The sequence below is a fragment of the Bufo bufo genome, chromosome 4, assembly GCF_905171765.1.
Source record: "Bufo bufo chromosome 4, aBufBuf1.1, whole genome shotgun sequence".
NCBI lineage: Eukaryota > Metazoa > Chordata > Amphibia > Anura > Bufonidae > Bufo > Bufo bufo.
Window position 1 is genome coordinate 526,805,395 of NC_053392.1, and position 17,417 is coordinate 526,822,811.

Here is a 17,417-nt window from a genome sequence, read left to right on the forward strand (position 1 = left end):
GCATAGGAACTGAGAAGTGATCTGTGGTCACCACCTGCAGAGCCACTCCTTTATTGGGGGTGTCTTGCTAATTGCCTATAATTTCCACCTGTTGTCTATCCCATTTGCACAACAGCATGTGAAGAAGATTGTCACTCAGTGTTGCTTCCTAAGTGGACAGTTTGATTTCACACAAGTGTGATTGACTTGGAGTTACATTGTGTTGTTTAAGTGCTCCCTTTACTTTTTTGAGCAGTGTACAATGCCAGCATAGAACCCCTGATTTACAGTGCCAGCATAGAACCCTGATATACAGTGCCAGCATAGAACCCCTGACATACAGTGGCAGCATTGAACCCCTGATATACAAGGCCAGCATAGAACCCCTGATATAAAGTGCCAGAACAGTGCCCCCGATATATAGTGCTAGCATAGAACCCCTGATATACAGAGGCAGAATAGAGCCTTCTCATATACAATGGCAGCATAGAACCCCTGATATACAGTGCCAGCATAAAACCCCTGATATACAAGGCCAGCATAGAACCCTTGATATACAAGGCCAGCATAGGACCCCTGATATACAGTGCCAGAACAGTGCCCCCGATATATAGTGCTAGCATAGAACCCCTGATATACAGAGGCAGCATAGAACCCCTGATATACAGTGCCAGCATAAAACCCCTGATATACAGAGGCAGCATAGAACCCCTGATATACAGTGCCAGCATAGAACCCATGATATATAGTGCCAACATAGAACCCCTGATATACAGAGGCAGGATAGAGCCCTCTGATATACCATGGCAGCATAAAACCCCTAATTTATCAGCATAAAACTCCTGATATACAGAGGCACCATAGAACCCCTGATATACAGTGGCAGCATAGAACCCCTTAAATACAGTGCCAGCATAGAACCCCTGATATACAGTGCCAGCATAGAACCCCTGATATACAAGGCCAGCATAGAACCCCTGATATACAGTGCCAGAACAGTGCCCCCGATATACACTCACCTAAAGAATTATTAGGAACACCATACTAATACGGTGTTGGACCCCCTTTTGCCTTCAGAACTGCCTTAATTCTATGTGGCATTGATTCCACAAGGTGCTGATAGCATTCTTTAGAAATGTTGGCCCATATTGATAGGGTAGCATCTTGCAGTTGATGGAGATTTGAGGGATGCACATCCAGGGCACGAAGCTCCCGTTCCACCACATCCCAAAGATGCTCTATTGGGTTGAGATCTGGTGACTGTGGGGGCCATTTTAGTACAGTGAACTCATTGTCATGTTCAAGAACCCAATTTGAAATGATTCGAGCTTTGTGACAAGGTGCATTATCCTGCTGGAAGTAGCCATCAGAGGATGGGTACATGGTGGTCATGAAGGGATGGACATGGTCAGAAACAATGCTCAGGTAGCCCGTGGCATTTAAACGATGCCCAATTGGCACTAAGGGGCCTAAAGTGTGCCCAGAAAACATCCCCCACACCATTACACCACCACCACCAGCCTGCACAGTGGTAACAAGGCATGATGGATACATGTTCTCATTCTGTTTACGCCAAATTCGGACTCTACCATTTGAATGTCTCAACAGAAATCGAGACTCATCAGACCAGGCAACATTTTTCCAGTCTTCAACAGTCTAATTTTGGTGAGCTCGTACAAATTGTAGCCTCTTTTTCCTATTTGTAGTGGAGATGAGTGGTACCCGGTGGGGTCTTCTGCTGTTGTAGCCCATCCGCCTCAAGGTTGTGCGTGTTTTGGCTTCACAAATGCTTTGCTGCATACCTCGGTTGTAACGAGTGGTTATTTCAGTCAACGTTGCTCTTCTATCAGCTTGAATCAGTCGGCCCATTCTCCTCTGACCTCTAGCATCCACAAGGCATTTTTGCCCACAGGACTGCCGCATACTGGATGTTTTTCCCTTTTCACGCCATTCTTTGTAAACCCTAGAACTGGTTGTGCGTGAAAATCCCAGTAACTGAGCAGATTGTGAAATACTCAGACCGGCCCGTCTGGCACCAACAACCATGCCACGCTCAAAATTGCTTAAATCACCTTTCTTTCCCATTCTGACATTCAGTTTGGAGTTCAGGAGATTGTCTTGACCAGGATCACCCCCCTAAATGCATTGAAGCAACTGCCATGTGATTGGTTGACTAGATAATTGCATTAATGAGAAATAGAACAGGTGTTCCTAATAATTCTTTAGGTGAGTGTATAGTGCTAAAATAGAACCCCTGATATAGAGAGGCAGCATAGAGCCCCTGATATACAGAGGCAGCATAGAACCCCTGATATACAGAGGCAGCATAGAGCCCCTGATATACAGAGGCAGCATAGAGCCCCTGATATACAGAGGCAGCATAGAACCCCTGATGATTAAGCTCCCATTACACAGTGGACTGAACCTTCTGCTTCCAGCTCTCACACTGTATATTTTCCAGCTCCAGCGGCTGCATGAAGCAGCTCCTCAGTGGAGGTGCTGGGTGAAGGACCCGCCACCGATCTGATATCGATAACTTATCCTGAGGATGGGTCATCAATATCTAAGTCCCAGAAAACCCTTTTAGATTACATCTTACCAATATTCCATCACTTTATATGATAGGGGTAATCCTTTAGAGGGATCCTGTCACCAAGAAATTCACTGTTAAACCAGGCACAATGCTTTGTAGGGCTAGCTCATCTGAATGTAATAATACCTTTCACTTAAAGGGCATCTGTCAGCAGATTTGTATCTATGACACTGGCTGACCTGTTACATGTGCGCTTGGCAGCTGAAGGCATCTGTGTTGTTCCCATGTTCATATGTGTCCCCATTGCTGAAGAAAATAAAGTTTGAGTATAAGGAGCAACAGGGAAGTTTCCGTTACCCCTAGAGGCTCTACTCTCTCTGCAACTGCTGCAACCTCTGTACTATGATTGACAGGGTCATGCATTATGATGTTTTCAATGCCTGGCTCTGCCAATCAAAGTGCAGTGGGAGCGGCAGTTGCAGAGAGAGCAGAACATCTAGGAATAATGACAAAGCCCCTTTGCTCCTAGAGGCTCATTTGCATATATTACAACTTCTTCTTAGGCCTCATGCACGGGGCCGTTGTGCAAATTGCGGTCCCCAATGCACGGGCAGCATCCGTGCGGCAGCCGGGACGGATCGAGAACCATTCAACTTGAATGGGTCCGTGATCTGTCCGCACTGTAAAAAAACTGGTTTTATTTTTTTGTGGTGCGGAGGCACGGACAGAAACACCACGGAAGCGCTCCATAATTCCAAGTGAATGGGTCCGCATCCATGATGCGGGGAGCACACAGCTGGTGCCCGCATATTGCGTACCCGCTGTTTGCGAGCCGCAATACGGCCATGGCCGGGCAACAGCAACGGCCATGTGCATGAGGCCTTAGGCAGCACAAGACTTTTCTCAGAAGGCACAAGACTTCTCAGGCAGCGCAAGACCCTTCTCATGCAAAGTGTGGCTCCTCTCAGGCAATGTATGACTCCTCTCAGGCAGTGCGTGACTCCTCTCAGGCAGGGTTAAGAGTAAGTTCTCCAAAACTACTTAAAGGGCGTCTGTCAGCAGACTGACAGGCCCAGGCATCGAAAACATCATCACGCCTGCCTGGCCCTGTCAGTAAAAGTGCAGAGGGAGCGGCAGTTGCAGAGAGAGCTGAGCCTCTAGGTGCAACGGCAACACCCCCGTTGCTCCTAGAGCCTTATTTGCATATATTAAAATTTCTTTTTTCTCAGCAATGTGGGCACATCTGAACATGTCCAGTCTAAGACGTTACAGTTGTGTCGCTCTAGGGTCTTCATATTGTTGGATCTAGTGATACATTTTGCCCCTGACTTTTGCAAGAGACAGTGGAGGACACCATACCTTTTATTTCATTTTCTTTTGCTATGATTTGCGCGAGCGTCTCATAAAGAGAAAGGCTTTTGTCTGATTTTGCCCAGGAGGAAATTGTGTCTGCAATAACTCTTTTCTTTCTGTAACTGTAAGAAAAAGAAATAAAAAAGAAGCTTCATACCAAACTCTTCAGCAACTCAATTTAATGTGACTTTCCAGAACACTTACAAGGTGACCTGCTTTTTATCTTTTCAGCAAATTCGTTAGGTGCTGGGCTCCTTTTCTGTCATCCAAGATGGCCGCACTGCTTCTGATTTGGTTGCCCAAGACACTTCCTGTTTGACCATCCCTGCTCTTGGATTGGCCAGCATTGCTCACGTGACCAGTGCTGGCCAATCTAAAGGCAACAGGAAGTGTCTTGGACTACCAAATGCACAGTAGCAGCGGGGCCATCTTGGATGACAGGAGAGGAGCCCGTGAATCGGTGGATTTGCAGCTGAAAAAATTAACGGAGGATACCGAGTAAGTGTTCTGTTCTTTCTCCAATTAGTGTGACTTTTTTTCTTGAACCGGAGTGTCAGTTTAAAGGCTATGTATCCTTTATTTCATCTGTCACAATGTATCAATAGTAATGGACGCTGACGAAGGCTGGACGGGCGCGAAACGCGTCCATTACAATTGATACATTGTGACAGATGAAATAAAGGATACATAAACTAAGGATCAAGCGCTCGCTGGGATCTCTTCATTACGTTGTGGATCTTCCTCCTTCCTGTGTCGGCGCCTAACAAGGCTGAGTGACGACCATTTTGGACTACAGTTTAAAGGCTATGGACGCCTTATTTGAACTCAGTTTTATTAAGTTATAAAAAATGGTTTTATAGTTTTGAATTAAAAATTCTCAACCTTTTGTCTTCTGCAGCCTGTATGTGATCGCACACGGGTGAGATCCCATCAGACAGGCTGTGTGATGGCTCGTTCTATAGCCCTTATCTCTCTGGAAAGACTTTTATGGTACTTCCATGGGAAGAATTTTCTACACTGACAAATTCAATACAAAAAATGCATTCATAGCCTTCAAAATATCTATATAAACATTGGGGTAATTGTAAGTTTAGACAGACAGCATAAAGATGCTGTAGATTTAGTGACTGATGCCCGATGACAAACCTGGTGCATCTTTAGCGCAGCCTCCATTGATTTCAATGGGAGCAGCGGTGAAGTAGTGAACTCCCACAATGTTGCTAGTGCTGTGAACTTCCGGTGCTGACTTCCATTGACAGAGCTACACAGACCAGCTGATTGGCGGGGTGGGGGTGCTGGGTGTCGGACCCCAGACAATCAGCTAGTGATGACCTATCCTGAGGATAGGCCATGACTTTAAAAACCCTGTAAAACCCCTTTAAGCTGCAGGGGAGTAACCAAGTATTTTATGTGAATAGAACAGACATCCCAGGGTTTTTGCTAGCACGACAGAATAATTTTATTTTCAGCAGAGTGATAAAATATTTATCAGTCTTGGTACTACATAATTTATTGCGGTGGATAGAAGGTGTATTATGAGATTATATAATTTTTTTAGACCAAAATGCGCACTAATCCTCATGGAACAACACATTTCCTGATAAAAACAAGAACAAACAGTACAACAATTTTAATGGCGCTTTTTGTAGTGGGGGTTCGTATCCCTTTGGATCGGCAGAACAAGATTATTTTATGTAAAACAAAGAAAATTTTGATGAACAGTATACAAAATGCAATCCATTGACAGGACTATGGTACTAAGCAGATCCCACTACATCCATACTTTATGAGCAGTACCTGTCCAGCAATCCCTGGTTGATTAGGGCGACTTCTTCTCTGTCCTGTAAAGCAATGCTGAGCTTGATATCCAGGTCCTGCTTCCTCCGGATGGGGACGTACTTGGTTTTCATATCAGCCTTCAATGCACACTTCTTGTCTTCTAAGAGTTGCTGCTGTTTTATAAGGGCGTCCATGTTCAGAGAATCTTCTATTGTCATACCTACAGTCGTGGCCAAAAGTTTTGAGAATTACATAAATATTGGAAATTGGAAAAGTTGCTGCTTAAGTTTTTATAATAGCAATTTGCATATACTCCAGAATGTTATGAAGAGTGATCAGATGAATTGCATAGTCCTTCTTTGTCATGAAAATTAACTTAATCCCAAAAAAAACTTTCTACTGCATTTCATTGCTGTCATTAAAGGACCTGCTGAGATCATTTCAGTAATCGTCTTGTTAACTCAGGTGAGAATGTTGACGAGCACAAGGCTGGAGATCATTATGTCAGGCTGATTGGGTTAAAATGGCAGACTTGACATGTTAAAAGGAGGGTGATGCTTGAAATCATTGTTCTTCCATTGTTAACCATGGTGACCTGCAAAGAAACGCGTGCAGCCATCATTGCGTTGCATCAAAATGGCTTCACAGGCAAGGATATTGTGGCTACTAAGATTGCACCTCAATCAACAATTTATAGGATCATCAAGAACTTCAAGGAAAGAGGTTCAATTCTTGTTAAGAAGGCTTAAGGGCGTCCAAGAAAGTCCAGCAAGCGCCAGGATTGTCTCCTAAAGAGGATTCAGCTGCGGGATCGGAGTGCCACCAGTGCAGAGCTTGCTCAGGAATGGCAGCAGGCAGGTGTGAGCGCATCTGCACGCACAGTGAGGCGAAGACTTTTGGAAGATGGCCTGGTGTCAAGAAGGGCAGCAAAGAAGCCACTTCTCTCCAAAAAAAACATCAGGGACAGATTGATCTTCTGCAGAAAGTATGGTGAATGGACTGCTGAGGACTGGAGCAAAGTCATATTCTCCGATGAAGCCTCTTTCCGATTGTTTGGGGCATCTGGAAAAAGGCTTGTCCGGAGAAGAAAAGGTGAGCGCTACCATCAGTCCTGTGTCATGCCAACAGTAAAGCATCCTGAGACCATTCATGTGTGGGGTTGCTTCTCATCCAAGGGAGTGGGCTCACTCACAATTTTGCCCAAAAACACAGCCATGAATAAAGAATGGTACCAAAACACCCTCCAACAACAACTTCTTCCAACAATTCAACAACAGTTTGGTGAAGAACAATGCATTTTCCAGCACGATGGAGCACCGTGCCATAAGGCAAAAGTGATAACTAAGTGGCTCGGGGACCAAAACATTGACATTTTGGGTCCATGGCCTGGAAACTCCCCAGATCTTAATCCCATTGAGAACTTGTGGTCAATCCTCAAGAGGCAGGTGGACAAACAAAAACCCACTAATTCTGACAAACTCCAAGAAGTGATTATGAAAGAATGGGTTGCTATCAGTCAGGAATTGGCCCAGAAGTTGATTGAGAGCATGCCCAGTCGAATTGCAGAGGTCCTGAAAAAGAAGGGCCAACACTGCAAATACTGACTCTTTGCATAAATGTCATGTAATTGTCGATAAAAACCAGATAAAGGACGGCTCTGCCTCCTAATTTGGGATGGGCAGGTGCACCTATCTGATGTCGCACTCAAAGCACCGAATAATATTGAAAGAATAGAGATGGGCACTCTAATATCCGGAACCACCGGGTAATAAATCTAATATTTTAATAAAATTGATATCAATAACATAAATAATCACAATATCATAAACACAATATCATAAAATACAGATAATAAGTTAAAATAGGACTAATAGCCGAATATATATTAAATGGTCACTAAAGACAAAATTGAGGTAGATAAGGTTAATGATAGGCTGCCTATAAGACAAACTCCGATTGCAATAGTTAAATACGTCGGGTAAGTGTTCAGTGAGTGTTCAGTGAGCACCTGCAGATGCTCATCACCATGTGAAGTGTTACATAAAAGGAAAATTTGTATACGTGACAAGTCTTTCAAAATAAAGTATAATCCAAACAGAAAAAAGTGGATATAAAATAAACGTTGGTGATCACTTGCAAATTGTGCAAAGAAAAAATATCAATGAATACTGTGAAGTGTTCCTTTGTTTCAAAATGGAAAATAATCAAGGTGTATATACTACCCGCATTCAAGAGGAGTTTTATAGTGGCAGTTCCACGACTCTAGCAGATGTCTCCTAATACAAATATTTGCTCCAGTAATATTCAATTTCCACGGATTTAGGCAAATAAAAGTTTTAGCAGTCGCTCCTGTTTAAAGTGGTACTCACGCTTAATACTGTGATTCAGTCTGTAGCGTGGCTGCAAGAAAGGCTTACCTCATGTATAGAGTAAAGAGGTACCTTGCTGGTATACCTGCTGATATACCTGGACTCTATGGTCCGCTTCCACTATTAATCGCAATTATCCAGAGCTGTCCGTAATCCACAGGTCTCGCTCTGTTTAATTCATAGACAGAGTTCCGGTCAGTCTACAATGGGCGTTTTACCCTGCTCCGGACCGCTGGTTTAATTATTCCAGCTGCTTTTTCTGCTGTCCTTAAGTTACCAGACTGTGGCCAGTAGATCTGGTATTTATTCGGTTGAAGCGCTTATCCTTGCTGACAATCACGTTCTGCCGGTTTTCTGCCAGGATTAATTTCTTATCCGTCCACGCCAGACGCGTTTCAAAGGTTACTACCTTCTTCCTCAGTGGCTTTGACAAGAACTACCTGGATATCCGGCTTTTATACCTCTGGCTGTCCATGGAATTCATCATTAACCCTACACTGGGTCATGTGGATCTCGTAATCTTTTAATCAATTGGCTTTATTTCCACTCCGGTTCATATGCGGTTTTATTCTATGATTCTGTAGTATCATTAACAAGAGAGCTCTAGATTAGCTCCAAGATGAATCTTATAAGTCTGAAGGTTTTTCAGTCGTATATCCTTTCATCACATTTCCTATGCGTTATTTGTAGGTGCGTTTTTTTTGCTAAAGTTTTTCAAGAAACTCATACATTCTTTCTTGACCACACTTGCTTTAGTTTGTTTGTAATACATGCAATAGATTGCTTTTATGGAGACTGGTTATATTCTCACCTTATCTGATTACATCTTCCATAATACAAAATCATTTAGCGGCAATGTATACCATAGACCCATAACATATTTTGGCGTATCACTATATAATACCTAATGAAGTGGATTGCTCATAGCATGCAGTCCTTGATATATAAAACAATATACAAATACATATATAACATACATAAAATTATTATTTAATAAATATCATAAAAGTGTCATAAAATACACAAGAATTTTTTGTAAAATATATAAAATATTATATTCAAGAGAGAGAAATTCATATGGATAAATTAAAGAGGTATATAGAGGAGATTTATACAAGGAAATCCTGGTTGGAGAGCTCATTTGTATATGAAAACATACATTGTCCCCTGACCACTACGATACATCAGATTAGGACTTACTAGAAATGTACTATATAGAGTTAACAAACCATGATTTATTCCTCCAACCAGGATTTCCTTGTATAAATCTCCTCTATATACCTCTTTAATTTATCCATATGAATTTCTCTCTCTTGAATATAATATTTTATATATTTTACAAAAAATTCTTGCGATTAATAGTGGAAGCGGACCATAGAGTCCAGGTATATCAGCAGGTATACCAGCAAGGTACCTCTTTACTCTATACATGAGGTAAGCCTTTCTTGCAGCCACGCTACAGACTGAATCACAGTATTAAGCGTGAGTACCACTTTAAACAGGAGCGACTGCTAAAACTTTTATTTGCCTAAATCCGTGGAAATTGAATATTACTGGAGCAAATATTTGTATTAGGAGACATCTGCTAGAGTCGTGGAACTGCCACTATAAAACTCCTCTTGAATGCGGGTAGTATATACACCTTGATTATTTTCCATTTTGAAACAAAGGAACACTTCACAGTATTCATTGATATTTTTTCTTTGCACAATTTGCAAGTGATCACCAACGTTTATTTTATATCCACTTTTTTCTGTTTGGATTATACTTTATTTTGAAAGACTTGTCACGTATACAAATTTTCCTTTTATGTAACACTTCACATGGTGATGAGCATCTGCAGGTGCTCACTGAACACTCACTGAACACTTACCCGACGTATTTAACTATTGCAATCGGAGTTTGTCTTATAGGCAGCCTATCATTAACCTTATCTACCTCAATTTTGTCTTTAGTGACCATTTAATATATATTCGGCTATTAGTCCTATTTTAACTTATTATCTGTATTTTATGATATTGTGTTTATGATATTGTGATTATTTATGTTATTGATATCAATTTTATTAAAATATTAGATTTATTACCCGGTGGTTCCGGATATTAGAGTGCCCATCTCTATTCTTTCAATTGTCGATAAAAGCCTCTGAAACGTATGAAGTGCGTGTAATTATATTTCACTACATCACAGAAACAACTGAAACAAACATCTAAAAGCAGTTTAGCAGCAAACTTTGTGAAAACTAATATTTTTGTCATTCTCAAAACTTTTGGCCACGACTGTAGAAGATCGAACCATTAGCCACATTATAACTCAGATTGACCATATATAAACAGATACAAAAGGTTGAGGACCCCAACATTCTCCCATTATAATTACCATCAATGGGAAGCTTTAAAAACCTACCAATAAGCTTGTAAGGCTAGACCTCAACACATATACAGGTTGGCCCACGAAAAAGTAGCGCGCCTCAAGCCATAGTATGACAAGATGAATGAGCAAGTGGATTGTTTTTTTAATTACCCAGAAGCCACAAAAGATGCTGAATGTGGTCCCCGTTCACTTCTCTGCATCTTTTGGGCAGGTCGGATTATGTTGGCTGTTACTGCTTGTGATGCTGCAGATAGTGTTTGTGGTGTTTTCCTTGGGTTCATCCAGGGGATGTGGATTGTTAGCGGACACTTTCTGGTCTAAATTTCTCCACAGATAAACATTGCACGTGGACAAGTCTGGGGAACGTGGTGGCCATAACCCCTCGCTCACAGTTCACTCCTCCATAAACAGTTCATGAACCCGTGAGGTGTAGCATGTTTCCCCATCTTGTTGGAAAAAACAGGACAATTTTTCTTCTGCAGCATCACTGTTGAAGAGCTGCAAGCAGTATCAGCCAACATAATCCGACGTGCCCAAAGAGGCATAGACCTGAACGGGGACCACTTTCAGCATCTTTTCTGACTTGTGGGAAATAAAAAAAAACAATCCACTTGCTCGTTCATCTTGTCATACTATCGCTGGAGGCGGGCTACTTTTACGTGGGCCATACTGTGTATTCATGTTTTATTTTAAAGGGAACCTGTCATCAACTTTATGCTGACCTCACTGAGCGCAGCATAAAATAGTGACAGAAATGCTGATTTCAGCGGTGTGTCACTCATGAGCTAAAAGTAAGTGGCTGCTGAGAACCAACATCATAATCATTGCAGCCCAGGCCTTGACAAGAGTCAAATCTACTTGAGAAGAGTCCTGGTTATTCATAATCTCCTGCTCTCTCGCCCATCTGCTGATGATTGGCAGTTCTCTCCTAGAGACAAAGGGAGAAAACTCGGTATTAGACTGTCAGTCATCCGCAGGTGGGCAGGAGAGCAGGGATTCATGAATAACCATGACTCTTCTCAGGTGGCCGTGACTCTTTTCCAGGCCCAGTCTGCAATGATTGTGATGTTGGTTGTCGGCAACCACTTACTTTTAACTTTTAAATGACAGATCAGTGAAATCAACTCACCTGTCTCTACTTTATACTGCCGTTAGTATGGGCAGCATAAAGTTGATGATAGGTTCCCTTTACGTTAATGTCCTCTTATAGCAAACTATTTCTGAATATTGTGACACAGTAAGGGGAATGGCCTGGGAAAACAGGTATTTTCCTCCCAGCGTGTGCTGCTGGGCTGATTTGCAGCCAGGTGGGGTCAAATACCGGACTGGATTTTAATTGCCGGTCTGGGTTTTTGAAAGCACCTGGCTGTCCTTAAATAGGCAGCTGTGCTCAGCAGCAGGATCTCTAGCTTGGTGCCAGGTTGGAGTCTGAGACCCATGGGCTGAGGAAACAGGCCCCCTAAAGCCTGCCGTGGACTGCTGGAGGCAGAACTAACATCAAGGTGACTTGTCTTATATGAACTTTCCAATTTGTGTGAAGTAACACCAAGATGTACTTTCCATTGTGTGTGAAGTAAACACCAAGACTGCAAAGTAACACATTGTTTTGTGCATTTGCCTCAAGTGTGAATAAACACTGAAGTTTTGCGTTAAGAACTTGTCTTTTGCCTCTGTACTGCATCCGCTTACCCTATCTACCAGAGCGAAACCCCACAATTGGTGGAGGATGTGGGCAAACGCAGTGATGAAGGCGTGATTGCTGAAGTATTGTTGTTTTTAACTTTTTGCTCCAGGCACGGTTGTATGTCTTGCATTAAACCAGCTAAATTTCAACTCGTGACCTTGACAAAATGGAGGCCATAATGAAGGCTCTTGTGGAGGTTAACCAGCAGCAGCGAGAAACCAACCTGCTGCTGTAACAACACGGGATGGCTACACAGACGGCAGGAACATCCCAAAGCGTCCATGATGTCTGGAAAGCGGTCTGTGCAGCGATCCCCAAGATGACACCCTTAGATGACGTTGAAACCTACCTGGCGATGTACGAGAAGGTGGCCACAAGGGAGAAACTACCCCAAGACCAGTGGGCTGAGGTCGTCGCTCCGTTTCTGGAATCCGAATCTCAGCGGTCGTATTTCGACTTGCCGGAGGATCAAGCGGCCGACTACCAGAAAGTAAAGGGTGAGATTCTGGCAAGACTGGGGGTGAATGTGTTGGTTCGTGCCCAGCGGGTACATAAGTGGGGGTTTAACCCGGCTGAGCCCGCGCGACCCCAGTATTATGAATTATTTCACCTCTTGTAAAAGTGGCTACAGCCTAATGTGCTGAGTCTCACGGCTATGCTGGATCGACTATTAGCTGATATGTTTTGGAGGGCTTTTCCACCCCCTCTCCAGCACTGGATCGGCCATGCCCATCTCTGGCAATGCCCTGGAGATGGTGGACCTGGTGGAATGCTATGAGGCTACAAATAATATACAGGGGGGTTCTTTTGGGAGGGGGCAGTCAAACTCCGGAAATCTCCACCCCAGGCCCAGAGATTTGAGCGGATGAAACCCACCCTGGATGTACCCACTATGGGCCTGGCTCCGTTTGTCTGCTGGCAGTGTCAGGAGCCTGGCCATGTAAGGGCTGACTGTCCTCATCGGGTTGAGCCAATGGACACTAATTGTGGTTACCGTTAGTCGCTTTATGCCAGGAAACTGTGTGCAACAGGTACCCCGCAATCTCTAGACCACTTGTGCCAGGTGGAAGTGGGAGACACTCAAGCGGAGGCACTGCTGGACTCAGGGAGCCTGGTGACACTAGTAAGGGCTACCCTAGTGCGGTCCACTGAGTATACTGGCCGGAAAGTCGGGGTGATGTGCATCCATGGACACTTAAAAGACTACCCCACCGCGCTGGTGCCTTTAACCACGGTAGCCGGCAGGTGGACCCACGAAGTGGCAGTCACCACAAATCTACACTACGAACTCTTAATAGGGAGAGACTTTCCAGGCTTCCCGGCCCTATGGCCGATTGTGAGAGTTACTGATACCCATGAGTCAGGGGTAAACTCAGGAGATTGGCCTTGTTCAGGAGGAATTCCAGAACCCTGGGAGCCATCAGTAGGGGGTGACCGCCACTTCGGTGGAAGAGGGGGAGACAACCCCGCTGAGTGTAATGGTGGGAGACGTGGAGGACTTGCCACCAGGTCATGAGTTGGCAGACCTCAAAGTGCCCTGGGAAAATTTCGATACAGCATAACATCGGGACCCAACCCTATGGGAGAATGTGGTAATAATTGATGGTGAACCACAACAACCTGGGGCCAAGTCGATGTTTCCCCATTTTGTGGTTCATCAGTATATGCTGTATCGGGTAAACCAGCTGCGGGGTGAAAATATTGAACAGTTGGTGGTGCCCCAGGCTTATCGCAAACTTGTGTTAGAGTTAGCCCACCAACATGTTCTCGGGTGTCATCTGGGAATGCAGAAAACACAGGACCGGATATTACAACGGTTTTACTGGCCAAGTGTGTTTAGAGAGCTGGATGAATTTTGCAAGTCTTGCCCGACCTGCCGAACAACTAGCCCCCAGCACCTTTTCCGCAGTCCCTTAGTACCTCTCCCGATCATAGAGGTACCGTTTGAGCGAATCGCTATGGACCTCATAGGCCCAGTACCGAAGTCTGCTAGAGGACACCAACACATCTTGGTCGTCCTAGATTAACCACTCGGTATCCGGAGGCGATGCCACTGCGACATACATCGGCCAAACTTATAGCTAAAGAGTTAATGGAGATGTTTTCCTGATTGGGGCTACCTAAAGAGGTTCTGACTGACCAGGGGACCCCTTTTATATCCAAGGTCATGAGGGAACTCAGTAAGTTGCTGCATATCAAACAGCTACGGACGTCCGTTTATCATCCACAAACTGACGGCCTGGTAGAAAGGTTTAACCAAACATTAAAAAACATGTTAAAAAGAGTGGTGTCTAAGGATGGTAAGGACTGGGACCTCCTTCTGCCCTATCTTATGTTCGCAGTGCGAGAGGTACCCCAGCCCTCTACTGGGTGCTCGCCCTTCGAACTGCTATACGGCAGACATCCTCGTGGTCTGTTGGACATAGCCAAAGAGGCGTGGGAGCAACAACCCACCTCGTATAAAAGTATTATTGAATACGTCACCCAGATGCAGGAACGTATGGAAACAGTATGGAGGCAGCTCAGCGAGCTCAAAGTCGGATCTATAATCGGCAGGCTCGGGTCCGGATCTTTAACCCAGGAGATCATTTCGGTTCTGGTACCGACTGTGGACAGTAAGTTCCTGGCTAGGTGGCAGGGACCCTTTGAAGTAATCAAAAAAGTAGGAGAGGTAAACTACAAGGTACACCAGCCAGGGCGCCGAAAGCCGGAGCAGGTGTACCATGTGTACCATGTGTATTTACTCAAACCTTGGAGAGATAGGGAGACCGGTACAGACGACAACCCGCGGCCGAGTTTTCTAGGGGAAGAGGTTCCGGCCCCTCGGTCTGATGCAAGCGTTTGCCACAGTGAAGATTGCTGACAGCCTCTCCTCTAAACAGACTCAGGCCACGGAATTCGTCAGCAGGAACACGGATGTGTTCTCAGACCTCCCCGGACGCACTTCTATAATCCAGCATGACATTGTCACTGAGCCTCAGGCAAAAGTCTGGTTAAAACCATACCGGGTACCCAAGGCTCGGCGACAAGCCATCTCGGAAGAAGTGCAGCTAATGCTGCAACTAGACATCATTGAGGAATCTAAAAGTGAGTGGGCCAGTCCTATAGTTTTAATACTCAAACCGGATGGGACTTTTCGGTTCTGTAACGATGCGTATCCCATGCCCCGGGTGGATGAGCTTATCGAGAGGCTAGGACAAGCCTGGTATATTTCTGTTTTGGACCTTACCAATGGGCACTGGCAGGTACCCTTGACGGAGGCTGCCAAAGAGAAAACTGCCTTCATCACACCAGAGGGGCTGTACCAATATAAAGTGTTACCCTTTGGTCTGCATGGCACCCCTGCCACTTTTCAACGACTTATGGACATTGTGCTTCCTCCACATCATCGGTACGCTTCGGCTTACTTGGACGATATTGACTGGGAAAGTCACCTACCCAAAGTGCAGGCCGTAGTAGACTCCCTTCGGAAAGGCTGGACTAACTGCTAACCCAAAGAAATGTGCGATAGGGTTAGAGGAGACTAAAGACCTGGGGTATGTCATTGGGCGCTGAGTCATCAAACCCCAAGTGAACAAAATAGAGGCGATATGGAATTGGCCCCGACCTGTCACTACTAGACAAGTAAAGTCGTTCTTGGGAAAGGTAGGCTATGAGGTTTGTCCCCCAGTTTGCTACGGTGGCTGCGCCATTGACAGGGCTCTTGAAAGGACGCAAGTCAGTGATGGTTCACTGGGATCATCAGGCGGAAGAGGCTTTTTCCGCTTTGAAGTCGTCCCTGTGCGGGTCACCGGTTTTGGTGACGCCCAACTTCAAAAAAGGAATTTATAGAACAGACCGATGCCTCCGAAGTAGGCCTCGGTGCTGTAGTGTCTCAGAAGGTCAACGAGGAGGAGCATCCCGTTGTCTTCTTAGCCGTAAGCTCAGCCCAGCCGAGATCAGGTACAGTATAGTGGAGAGAGAGTGCTTGGCTATCAGGTGGGCACTCGAGTCTCTCCGTTATTATTTGTTGGGGAAGAAATTCCGCCTGGTGACCGACCACTCCCCTCTCAAGTAGATTAGCCAGGCCAAAGACAGAAATGCCCAGGTCAACAGATGGTTCCTTTCCCTACAGAACATTAAATTTACAGAGGAACACAGGGCAGGCCGGTTGCAGGGAAATGCGGATGCCCTGTCCCGAGTACATTGTCTGGCAAGTGTTCACCCCCTCAGGGTTGAACAAAGGGAAGGGGGGGAGGTATGTGACACAGTGAGAGGAATGGTCTGGGGAAAAGGGTATTTTCTTCCCAGCGTGTGCTGCTGGGCTGATTTGCAGCCAGGTGGGGTCAAATACGGGACTGGATTTTAATTGCCGGTCCGGGTTTTTGGCAGCACCTGGCTGTCCTTAACTCTTTCGCCTTAAGGACCAGGAAAAATTAGCAAATTTGCAGATTTTCATTTCTCTACTTTCAAAATAGATAGTAATACCTCCAAAAATAGTTATTGCTTTACATTCCCCATATGCCTACTTGGGAATTTTCAAAATTACATTTTCTTTTTTTGGGAAGTTAGAAGGCTTAGAAATTTAGAAGCAAATCTTGAAATTTTTCAGAACATTTCCAAAACCCACTTTTTAAGGACCAGTTCAGGTCTGAAGTCACTTTGTGAGGCTTACATAATAGAAACCACCCGAAAATGGCCCCATTTTAGAAACTACACCCCTTAAGGTAATCAAAACTGATTTTGCAAACTTTGTTAAAGAATACTTTTCACCAGAATAAAGTATCTAAACTGACTATACAGACATGTAGAGCGGCGCCCAGGGATCCCCCTGCACTTACTGTTATCCCCGGGCGCCGCTCCATTCTCCGGTTATAGCCTCCAGTATGTTCATAGTTAGGCTCCACCCAGGGGAACCTGCCGCGGTCTCCTTCTCCTATGCTGTAGCGCTGGCCAATCGCAGCGCTCAGCTCATAGTCTGGCTATGAGCTGAGCGCTGCAATTGGCCAGCGCTACAGCATAGGAGAAAGAGACGCCGGCAGGTTCCCCTGGGTGGAGCCTAACTATGAACATACTGGAGGCTATAACCGGAGAATGGAGCGGCGCCCGGGGATAACAGTAAGTGCAGGGGGATCCCTGGGCGCCGCTCTACACGTCTATATAGTCAGTTTAGATACTTTATTCTGGTGAAAGGTCCTCTTTAAGCATTTAGGTGTTCCACAAGAATGAAAGGAAAATGTAGATGTTTCTATGTTTCTAGATGAAATTTCAGAATTTCACTTTTTTGGCAGATTTTCCATTTTAATAAAATTTTTGAATTAATAAAGCAAGGGTTAACAGCCAAACAAAACTCAATATTTATTGCCCT

At 44.6% G+C, this 17,417-nt stretch overlaps 1 protein-coding gene across 1 annotated transcript in view; it reads right to left on the minus strand.

The window, feature by feature from the left end:
- The window catches only part of CLHC1 (clathrin heavy chain linker domain containing 1), a 42,238-nt gene that overhangs the window by 20,129 nt on the left and 4,692 nt on the right, over window positions 1-17,417 (minus strand). The window contains exons 4-5 of the mRNA XM_040427464.1: window positions 5,663-5,864; window positions 3,872-3,987 (exon numbers count right to left, since the gene is read on the minus strand). Of these exons, the coding sequence (XP_040283398.1) occupies window positions 3,872-3,987; window positions 5,663-5,864 (318 nt within the window). The remainder of the gene's footprint in view (window positions 1-3,871; window positions 3,988-5,662; window positions 5,865-17,417) is intronic.